Source organism: Crocodylus porosus, unplaced genomic scaffold, assembly GCF_001723895.1.
Source record: "Crocodylus porosus isolate Cpor-Errol unplaced genomic scaffold, CroPor_comp1, whole genome shotgun sequence".
NCBI lineage: Eukaryota > Metazoa > Chordata > Crocodylia > Crocodylidae > Crocodylus > Crocodylus porosus.
The window spans coordinates 10,726,530-10,738,223 of NW_017728921.1; the positions used below are offsets into that span (position 1 = coordinate 10,726,530).

Here is an 11,694-nt window from a genome sequence, read left to right on the forward strand (position 1 = left end):
AAACATTCAACAAGTTAATAACCTAAATAGGAATTAGATGCCTTAGTTATCTTGTGAAACTACTCAAGTCGTGGAGCCCAGGCTCAAATTTTGTGGGCTTGCTGTGGCCCTGTGCTCCAGTTTTTCAGGCAGATCATGGCTGTGCCCCCACACCTCTGGCTGGGGTGGCTGACAGACACCTGGGCTGCTACTGCCCCCTAACCCTGTCCGACCTTGCTCACCACCTGGCCCTGGTCTGCATGGGTGGGAAATGACCTTCAGCTGAATTTAAGGTGCCAGCCCTAATGTCTAATATCTACGAAACATAAGCCCTGTCCCATCCCAGCATGAGGACATGCCGCTGCCTCCCTGCTGCTCCCCAGTCAGGCTGCATTTTCTGTCTTGTCCTGGCTCTGCTGCTTATGAACCAGCCCTGCTCCCCCTGCCCCTCTTTGGGCATGCATGGGCGCAGGGATGGGCCACCACTGCCCCACTGTCCACCAGCTGGGCCATGCTGCCCTGGCTAGGCCATGCTCCTCCCGTCCCCCCAATTCCCCATCCCAGCCTGGCTCTGCTGTCCAAGGGGGAAAGATAGTAAAACCTTTTTATTTTTACATAGTCTTGTTTTTCCCTGCTGTTTTTGCAGGCTTCCTTTTGTTCACAGATTTCTCTGATTTACTTATTTTTTTTGTGAAAAGTGCCTGATTTCACAGTTTCCTTTAAAAATCATGATTTTGGTATATCCCTAGTAATAATTTGTGTATTATGTGTGCTGTAGAAATGGAAGACCATGCAGCTGACAGGGAGAGCCCTCAGAAGGAAGTGGTCCTCATAGACTCGCTTCTCAGCATTGATCAGTATAAGGGGCTAGAGAGATCAAGTCCTCCAAAGAAACATGCAAGAGACATAGCAGAAGTTGCTGGTGCTGCAGAAGTGCTATTACCTAAAGGCAGCGCAAGGATCACAACAGCGGTAAAAATCATTTTTAGCTGAGCTTGTATTTGCATTATTTAAAGAATTTAGCTTCAGAAGTATACTTGAAGTACCAAGCTAACATTGCTCGTTTCCTCAAGAATCAAGGATGGCATTCCTCAGTGTCACTCTTGTATGCGACATTATCTAGATTATATTTCTTAACAACCAGTTAATAATCAAATGTTTTTTATAATTAGCAAATCACAGTAGGAAACATTTTGTGCTTGCTTCCTTACACTTAGTTGCATGCTAAGCTTTAGTCAAAAGTAGAAACATAATATGCATATATTCTTTTGCTCCAGGTAAAATATAATACTCCGTCCCTGTTGTACGGGACTCTCAGAGAGTATCAGAAGATTGGGCTGGACTGGTTAGCAAAGCTATATAAGAAGAATCTGAATGGTATTCTGGCAGATGAAGCTGGGCTTGGGAAAACTGTGCAAGTCATTGCCTTCTTTGCACACTTGGCTTGCAATGAAGGTAAGCTCAGTCTGCATCTGTGCTCAGGCTTCTAGTTCTGAAACTTAATACAGACACAGGGTAGCTGCATGGTGCCTTGTAACACATATGCAAGCCCCCAAAGACAGCATCTAGCATGCTGAACACATTCCCTAGACATGCCAGAGGATCCTTGTGCAGTTCTGATCTGGATCTTTCCAGGTGTGTGTGTATGTGTGTTTGCCAAATCCTATATGAAAACAGTTTGGGGCTGTAGGGGGAGCACACTTAAGTGTTCTGGCAGTTAGCAGTGCCACTTAACTGTGTTTCAGGGGGCTTTGGTAGGCTGGCTTCTGGTGGAAAGGGGAGTTGGCTCACAGGACATGCTGTGGTGGGAGATAAGAATCAGCTCCTAGCAGCATCAGAAGCTAGACAGGAGCCAGGAAATTAATATGCACTAGACAAAGTGAGAGAGAGATGGAGAGTGTCAGATTTGCTTCATAGTCTTTGTTTTAGTTAAGTCAAATCAGACTTAACAGATGGAGAAGAAGGATTATGTTAGTAAAAACCTATTTAGATTGAAATTTAGGACTCAGTTGCTTCATGTTCTAGCTATGCCATTTGGCAGCTCCCTAATCAGTCTGCTGTTCCCTTTGTGTGGCTTTCAGAGACCAATTTAGTTATTTATTAAATTTTCAGTATAATAGCATAAAAAAAGAATCCCTCATATTGTGTAATGAAAACGGTACTCTGTTCGCTTCAGAGTCGTTCATAAATAGTTGGAATTGTACGATTGCCAACCTAAATGATACCTTTGTGTTCAGACTAGTTAACTCTTGCTGTTAGTCTTGTTATCAGGATTAGTATGGTCTCCCTTCTGCTCTTAAGTTAAGGACTGAATGTACCGAATTCATTATTAAAAATACATGGGAGAACATGAGTTTCAGTGTTTCTCAGAAGTATGTTGGTATTGTCACCTGCGGTGGTTTTCCTCCTGTAGGTAATTGGGGTCCTCATCTTGTTGTTGTACGGAGTTGTAACATATTGAAATGGGAGCTTGAGCTGAAACGCTGGTGCCCTGGGTTGAAAATTCTTTTGTACTTCGGGAGCCAAAGAGAACTTAGAGCCAAGAGACAGGTACTGTATTCCACAGTGTTTTCACTTCCATCTTTATAGTTTTAGCAGTGAGACTTTTACCTGAATCTAATGTCCAACTAAATCACTGCTTGCATTAGCAACTCTGTGCGGCATGTTCCTGTTATAATATAACAAGAAATCGGTAACGACAATGTAACAGGCACCTCTCACGTTTATCAAAAGACGCTAATCCACAAAAGGGCTTTGAAAATCCCAGAGAACTGACAGAGTAACCTCAGTGTTGAACAAGTCATGAGATGCCTTAACTATTTTTCAGGGGCAAATATAATTTGAAGATAAAGATTTACTTACAAATGGTTAAGGGTGCAGTATCTTTCTGTTGCTGCCAAACCCCAGCTTGTTGTCAGGGTCGTTAAAATTCTCCCATGTGTCCATCCTGCTGTTATTTACCTTGGGGATTTTTTTTATAGGAGTGGACAGAACCCAACAGCTTTAACGTGTGCATCACCTCGTATAAACAACTGTTTAAAGGTCACCAAGCCTTTATGAAGATGCGATGGAAGTACTTAGTTGTAGATGAGATGCAGCAAATTAAAAACATGACAGAGAAGCACTGGGAGGCACTCTTCAGTCTCCGGAGGTATGGATCAGATCAAGGGGTTTTTTTACGTCACTTCTAGATCAATTTTTCTTTTAGAAGAGGATTACTTAAAAATAATTTATTCGCATGTCTTCTGTGGGTACTTTGCAAACTATCCAGATAAGAACCTAGAGATCCCTTCACTTAAACAGTCAAGTTCCAGAGACTTGCTCACATGTGGTAGTTGCTCTTTTAGCAGTATATTTCCTAAAATATTTTTTATGCTATAGAAACAGGAAGCTAGCTTGATGGAGAGCTAGTTTATTTTGGGTCAGGATCTAAATTTGCATTTGCGAGTGACTTTTTTTTTTTAAAACATATTTTTTATTAAAATAATGAAGCAGACAGGAAGTTATTTAAATTAATGTTGTAAGTCTTGAATACTTATATAACACTGATTTGTTTAGTTTGAATTGATCATCTTTTTATAGAGGGCATTGCATCCCAACATAGCTGAGATGTTAGGCAAACAGATTATTTGCTTCTTTTAATTATTTACTGAAGAAGCAAATTTTGCTTCGGGCAGTGATAAAGGAACTTTGGATTTTGGGTTTATTTTCATAGCATCATAGGAAAATATGGCTGGGGAGGACCTCAGGCAATCTAGTCCAGCTTCCTGCTCAAGGCAGGTTCATTCATGTCTAAATTATGCTGGGTAAGTGTTGGTCTAACTTGCTCTTAAAAATTTCCAAGGAAGGAGATGTTTTGTTTTAAATTGATTTGCAACGGAGGTTATTTTAGTAGTATTGTATGCTGTAGGGTTTCAATTTTTAAGCATTTGAGTCTAATATGTGTTCAGTAGGTGTGTCTCATTTTTCATAAATGAGTACATAATAACTAATACTTGGTATGTCACAAACTTTGTTTTATTATTTACAGCCAGCATCGCTTACTCCTGATAGACACCCCTTTGCATAATACTCTGATGGAGTTGTGGACCATGGTGCATTTTTTAATTCCAGGAATTTCCAGACCTTATCTAGACTTTCCAGTAAAAGCAGCCAATGAGGAAAACCAGGATTATTGCCATAAACTTGTCATAAGATTACACAGAGTATGTTATTATTTTTCTCTTCATCTTTAATCATACCTGATGAAAAAATGAGGTTGTGGGGGCAGCTAGTTGAACTCTGAATTTTCTGCCTTTTCTTAACACTTGGATCAATTCATATAGGTTCTCGTGCTCTTAAGCTTTGCAGTGTATGTTGGCAAAATAGCGTCGTGTGTCCTGTTCTTATGTGACACAGATCCTTTCAAATCATATCCCTCTTAAGTTCCATTACACTTCCTGATTAAATCCAAAGAAGGGCTTCTGTGTTGCATGCAGTTAACTTTTGGTGCCCCCAGACTTTCATTGTGTCAAAGAATTTTCTGGTGATGGTACAGAATTGTATTATTGGGATTAAACTGGTGATTTTAAGAGTTGGGTAAGGGATAGGTTTTTGGAGTTCTTGACATATAGGGATATGGGAAGGAAGTTTTGGCATTAGTTCCTAAGGAGAGGCTTTTGGTTCCATGGAAGAAATATGAGTGGGAACATGAAGAATGGGTCCTAATTTCCTTATTCCTTGTGGCACACCAGAGATGCATTTAAGCGAGCAAGAAACTGACTTAAGCAACATCCATGAGTGTCATGTTTAGATTGGCAGAGGTTTGTTCTCATTTAACTACATTAATATAAACCTACAACTTAGTTAAAGCAGTTTGAATCGTTTGGATATTGAGTCTTACCCTGCCCAAATTTTCTTCCATTGCATGCCAAGATTAGCAAATCTTGCTAGTTTGTGCATCTGCTAAAAAGATTATCACTGAAATAATTAACAGTCTTTATCTCTTCTTCGCAATGAATAGAGGCACTTCACACATCTCTGAAAGCTCTGGTTTTGAAGGTGCCAGCACACATGGGCATTGATTTACATTTCAGTTTACAACTTGTAAGTTTTTTTTTTTCCCACTGTAAAGGGTTAGAGATTTCTTTTTGAAAATGGGGGAAACCCTCCAAGCAAACCAATAATAAAAGCTTAGATTTTGGAGCACAATTAGCCAGAAATTGAAAAAAAAAAAACCCCAAACAGCATTCCTACAGCCATTTGTATGGCAGCATAATCACATTACACATAGGTCTAGCACATATGTACATCATGTCTGGATAATCTTAGTTCTCAGATGTCAAACTTAATGTGGAGGAGAATTTTCTTTTTAATTTATGAAACTTTTCAGATGATTCAACCATTTATTTTGCGAAGATCAAAGAGAGATGTTGAAAAGCAACTTACGAAAAAATATGAGCATGTGCTAAAGTGTCGTCTTTCTAACCGGCAAAAGGCAATGTATGAAGATGTCATATTACAACCAGGGTAAGGAATTCTCATAATAAGTTACAAATGCTGTGATTCTGCTGGGTGATGGCATTTAATATTCCTCCAAACACTTTCATAATGAGCGAAAATCATATGTCTGCACTGGAAGCTTTAAAATTTGAGGCAAGTGATATTATGAGCTTAAAACAATGGTTTTCAACGTTTTTTGTATTTACGGATCCCTTTGAAAATTTTGAAGGGAGATGTGGACCCCTTTGGAATGTAAGTGTAGCTATTCACATACTTTTGATTGATCGCAGTTATCTTTCGTGGACCCCTTAGACGTGGTCCACAGACCTCCCAGGGTCCACAGACCACAGGTTGAAAACCAATGACTTAAATTGAATGATTAGGTATTTACCTCTGGAAATTTTATAAATAGAGTTCTGGTGGTCAGTAGGAAAAACTGCTTTTGTTTGATTGTTACCTCTGGTGGATGCTCTGTACTTCACAGAACTAGAAGAATTCAACATAACTATTGATCTGTACCCAAGAGGTGTTTAGGAAGCTGTGTAGTCTATTGGCAGAGCTGTGTGGGGAATCCCTACATCCTTGGACTCTGATTTCAGGCAGTGTTGTTGGTCCCTCAGTTTTGTGCCTGTCCCAAATTCACATTCACTTTTCTGATGCTTCTCTCCACATATTAAGATTGTTGCGTAACACTTTTCACTTCAGATTCTGGCCCTGTGAGGTTAAGGTCAGCTCTTTATGAAAGCTAAGCTGAAATTGTGGTATTTACATTTTTTCTTTCTTCAACAGAACCCAAGATGCACTTAAAAGTGGACATTTTGTCAGTGTCCTCCATGTTCTGATGCAGCTGCAAAGGATTTGTAATCATCCAGACCTTATAAATCCCAGGTTTTCTAGCTCCTCTTATGTGTCAGAAGCACTGGAGTATGGAACTGCTTCACTAATACTAAAAGCTCTAGAATCGGATCTTTGGAAGGTGAGTGGAAAAGTGAATTTTAAAAACTGCCCTTGCAGAATTTAGGTATTTACTACTATGTGTGTGCTTCAGGTCAAACCACAGATCATAAACAGAAGGAATTTGCTACATACCTAGTTCAAGGTACATTTATTACATCTTTCCCAATTTCTAATAATTTGTTGATGAGTTTTCAGAATTGGGTCAGTAATTGATTGGCATTCACGTTCCAGCTGCCTGTGCAGAGATTGGCTTTGTTTTGCATTGCAGTCATGGCTTTGGTCTTCAGGAACTTCCCTATACCTACAAAAATTCTGGACAGGCAAAATCTGAATAAATTGCAGTAAAACCCACTTTACTCTCAGGTTCCATAATCATCTTCCTGTTTTCAGGATTCATAGTAACTTTTTTAACGTGAGGAGGTCCTCATTCATTTTGCCTTAGTATACTCCTGCAAGAAGAGGAAAGTAATTGCGCTAAAGAAGAGAGTGATGAAAGGCATAAGCTTTTTGGATGGGCTTGTTGTCTTTAACTTGCGTATACTGTGCCTTGATAGTAACAGGCATACTAAAAAACACTCAGTTGAATATTTTTATGCTGTTTTAATTATCCAAATGTGCCCTGTGTCTTTGGTATTTCAGTTTTGTATTTACTGGTATTTAATTAATGAGGATATTGGAAATACTGGAAAAGCTCCAGCAATTTTTATGTAAGTTCTGTTTTCTGCACAGTAGTCTACTACCTATGTAATTCCTCTTCTAGCCAATGTAAGGATGGGAATCTTAACTGTAGATTTTACCTAGGCGTATTCAGCATAACATCTATTAACTAGAAGTAAACCTGACCTTCTTTTTCTTTAAATAAATGCCGCAAATGAGAGAAGCTAGAAACATTTGTTACCTTTGGGCTGTGTAAACTGACTAATGAGACATGCCAGTTACTCTGAACTTTATTACTTATATGCACTGACACCTTATTATTTCACAATAATCATAGGATACAGATACGTCTCTCTTTGATCTGATCGGCATAGAAAATAAAATGACTCATTATGAAGCACAAGTTTTACCAAAACAAAAGGTGACCAGAAAGCTTATTGAGGAAATCTACAGCTCACCACCACCTCTACCCAGACCCAACCCAGTGAAGCTCAAACCAAGCAGGTTTGTACAACTTTACAAGAAAATATTGTTGGCTAAAAGCAAGGATTTAATATTGGTGACATGTTTGAGATGTGGTTAGTCACTGGTTCTTAACTGTATTTGGTTGAAGAGTTCATATTACTTCCAAAATATTTACTCATGAAACTGGTTCTGGTAGTGTATTAGATTAGTTAGGACCACATCATGCCCTAGTTATTTCATTACTCTTGTATTGCACAATTTAGCCTCCTTGTTCTCTAAGCTGTGGATATTGGCTTACTCAAGTGCATTTATGATGCTCTATATTTGGAAGTAAATCAGGGTTTGATGACGGCAGCGTGGTGGCTCTGACGAAAAGCCAGATTTTTACTGTGGCATGACATAACACGGTGTCATGATGTGGGTATGGTTTTTTGAAACACATGGCTCAGTTCTACTTTGACTCAGTTTGTGGCTTGCCAAATTTTTCCTTTAGCCTGTAGTGTGATATATTTCACATTCATATAGAGAGAGAGAGCATCTAGTTCTAGGAAACTGAAAGTATGTCTTTTTTCTGTATTAGTAGGTAGTTTGCAAGTCCTTCGGGCATATAGCTATGGCTACGATTGCATAAGGAATAGTTAAGTGACATAAAATGTAACAATATTTCTTGTGAACCTGGTTTTAATCTGCAGCATCTTGAAGTTGTAAAGCTTCTCTTTCTGGACATGGGGCATCCCTCTGAAAGCCTTGTGATGGCCCCTTTCTTTTTCCTGCTTGCAGATTAGGTGATTGAAGTTGATCGCCATTTTAATTATTCTGCACATGTCCACATGTCACGGTTATAGGTTTCCCTGGTAGCAGTGGCAGCCTTTTTCTCTTTTTTTTTTCCCTGTTTTTTTTTTCTTTCTGCCAGTTGCATCCTTGCCCACAGGGTTTTAAAGATTAGTAATGAGCTGAATCACATTTTTACTCAGTGTTTTGCTGTTGCTGCTGCTGCTGCTTGGAAAAGCCAAGAATAAGAGCAGCATCAGTAGAAGCTAAAGACTCGGGGGGAAAACAGCATTACAGCAACGTGAAACAATTCTTTTGTTTTTTTTGTTTTTTAAGAAAAGTTTGAATTATATAGGAATTAATCAGTGACCTAGATTGTCACATTCTTCAGGGAAGGCATTTCACTAAGGGGGAAATGAATGAATTTGTAGAGGTTTGGGTTAAGCAACTTGTCTGAAGCTTTTATTTCACATATCATTTTCAGGTTGTTTCAACCAGTTCAGTATGGACAGAAGCCTGAGGGAAGAACTGTTGTTTTTCCAAGCGCTCAAGTACAACGCACAGTGACCACAGCTACAGTAACTCAGCAGGGACAAGTCCGAGGGAGATCTCCCATTGCAACGGTTTCTGCAAACCAAGGTAAGAAGAACAGTATTTCTGCTTTGGTTGCCGAAACCTCTTAATACACTGATATGTGTTAGTATGTTAATAGAACTCTTCTTTCCTCTAGCTTAATGGTCTAGAATACTAATGGCTCTTAAAACAGAGATGCAAACCAACTAATTGCCAGTAAATTTTCCCACTAGTTGCTACTGTATGATCTATTGGTGTAGTGCAAAGCTAAGCTTGGTGTAGCCTAATTGTGATAATGCATGGAATATCCTGTGGCCCAGTTGGCTTTTAAACCCTGATTGTATTTAATGTTCTGCCCAATTTAGGAGTTTGTGTATGCTTTTAGTCTTTTAAAACATACTTACTGATTGTATAATGTGAAAATAGGCTAGAGGGATAAATATGGGTAGAAATCCCAGTCTGTAAGGAAAAGCCATTCCTTTAGCTATTTTAATATCCTCTTGGAAGGTTTCTTTTTAATGCAGGGTGTTTAAAACAGTGGAGTTAAGACCTCTAACAGCTTGCACAAACAAACCTTATTGATTGCAGCCGCAGCCGCACAGTTTCAGACAACTCAGGCTTCCACCAGTGCTCCAAGACACCAGCCAGCAGCGACCTTCACCACAGCAACTAGCACAGCCAATCCTGTGAAACAGCGGGGTCAGACCACTGCACAGGCCTCACAGCTAGGCCAGACCCAGCCACAGGCCCCCTCGCACACCATCCAACAAAGTGTGCTGCCTCAGAGGCTGGTACTGACCTCTCAGGCCCAGGCACGGTTGCCTAGTAAGTGGCCTCCCCTTTCAAGGTTTCTCCCACCTTCTTACTACAATGAGGTTAAGTTACTAGGCACCCTAAAATGTGTACAGAATCATTGTTTTTTTCACTCTTCTGATTAGCCTTGCTCACGACATTGTTTATGACCAAGGACAATCAAAAATTGGATAAGAAACAATAGCATTGCTGTGGACATAAATTAGTGGTGTCAACTTAATCTCCTATTTCTGCATGTTTCTTCTGCTGGCAAGACTTCCTTCAGACCAAATGTTTTAGCTCTGTCCTAATTATTCTTTCCATATTAAACACTAATCCATCTGCTAAAAGGCCTCTCTCGCAGAGACAAAAGTCGCAACTGTTAGGCAGAGAAAAGCAATAAGGCTTTGCTTTAAGGTTGTATGTGCATTGCCTATTAGCATGTATGTAGAATACTGAGCACTGATGTATTAATTTTATCTCTGGGGTAATGCACTGCCTTTACAAAAGCTATGTGTTTGTGCTGGCCTTTTCTAAATAATTTAATACTTGATGCTTCTATGCGTGTAACCTTACTGTTTTTAAATCATAAAAAGCTTCTGGTACGTATTGTGTTAAAGCTTTTTTCATTTGTCTCAGTGCAGCAAATTTTAATCTCAGAGCTGTATATAAAATGCACTCACTATATTTTGTGTGAATATTTTGTCGTCTCTTTAAATCTTTCTCAGCGCTCTTGAAAAGGCAGTGGAAATCACTTTAATGTCTCTTCCTGTTCTGTTACAAAGTGTCACATGAGTTTTCAGGTAGCTCTTACACCTTTTGCTTATAAAAGTGGAAGGATCACTTCTAAAACATTGACGTTTTAGTTCTAAATGATCGGTTTCTTTCCAGTTCATCCAACAAACTCAAAGTAATACCTGCTGAACTTTTATATGACACTTTTACTGCACTAAATAGAATTATGCATGGAAGGTGCTTCAGCACCAATTTACTAACCAAAACTGAGAATTGCAAAAGCCAAAGGACCATCTTTAATGCATATTTCCCTCCTTTACAGGTGGTGAGGTAGTAAAAATAGCCCAACTGGCCTCCATAGCAGGAGCTCAAGGCAGAATCGCTCAGCCAGAGACACCGGTAACACTGCAGTTTCAAGGGAATAAATTTACTTTATCACATAGCCAACTGCGTCAGCTCACTGCGGGGCAGCCTCTGCAGCTGCAAGGTACTCAGTTTCAGACCGTGGGTTTTCCAGTGCTGATGTGTTAGGTCATTGGAATGGGGAATACTGCATGTACTTGAACCAGATTTGAAAAAGGAGATTTCCCCCTTGCCCCTTAGTAACGTAGTTTATTGTTATCTGTTCACGGTATGCGACAGGCAGGGTAGATTTCACTTAAAAATATGCTAACATTGCACTACATAGAAGAGATAGCTGCTGTGTATTAAAACATTATATTTGAATATTTACTTCATGGATATGTGCCAAAATGTGTCCAGTGCAAATAGAATGAACCAGTGCATTATTATTTAGTCAGCACAAAATTGTTTTAGTTTGGAGTCAGGCAGAGAAGGTAGGGCAGGGGGCAGAGATGCAAGTACCACGGTCTGTTCCCTAAGTGGCGGCAGCAGCTGAAGTTTGGCTGACTGGCAGCCATAGCTGCCGTTCTTATGACCCTTCTACGTGGGAATCTGGAGCAGAGGGCACCTTAGAGATGTGTAACACTACTGGTAGGGGGCTCCTGAGAGACTAATTGGTTCAGAGAGGCATCTGCCTTCATTGGCAACTACCTACCACATTTACTTGAATCTAAGATGACACTGAATTTAAGATGATCCCCCTCCCCAGTGATTTAGATTCTGTATGTGGAAAATGTTATAATTTGTTATAATTTTCCAGGTATAGAATCTAAGTATTGGAAAGTTGTCTTGAATTCGTCTTGCTGGCCCACCCCAGCTCCCCTACTGCTACATATGGGAAAGCAGTAGCTGGGGGAGTCGCGTGGCTGGGGATGGGGGGGG

At 39.8% G+C, this 11,694-nt stretch overlaps 1 protein-coding gene across 1 annotated transcript in view; it reads left to right on the forward strand.

Annotated features, from left to right (window-relative positions):
• Nucleotides 1-11,694, forward strand: part of EP400 (E1A binding protein p400) — a 64,791-nt gene that overhangs the window by 22,110 nt on the left and 30,987 nt on the right. Inside the window, exons 16-24 of the mRNA XM_019538989.1 lie at nt 2,393-2,529; nt 2,961-3,130; nt 4,010-4,184; nt 5,351-5,487; nt 6,250-6,436; nt 7,412-7,578; nt 8,795-8,949; nt 9,472-9,708; nt 10,733-10,897. Of these exons, the coding sequence (XP_019394534.1) occupies nt 2,393-2,529; nt 2,961-3,130; nt 4,010-4,184; nt 5,351-5,487; nt 6,250-6,436; nt 7,412-7,578; nt 8,795-8,949; nt 9,472-9,708; nt 10,733-10,897 (1,530 nt within the window). The remainder of the gene's footprint in view (nt 1-2,392; nt 2,530-2,960; nt 3,131-4,009; nt 4,185-5,350; nt 5,488-6,249; nt 6,437-7,411; nt 7,579-8,794; nt 8,950-9,471; nt 9,709-10,732; nt 10,898-11,694) is intronic.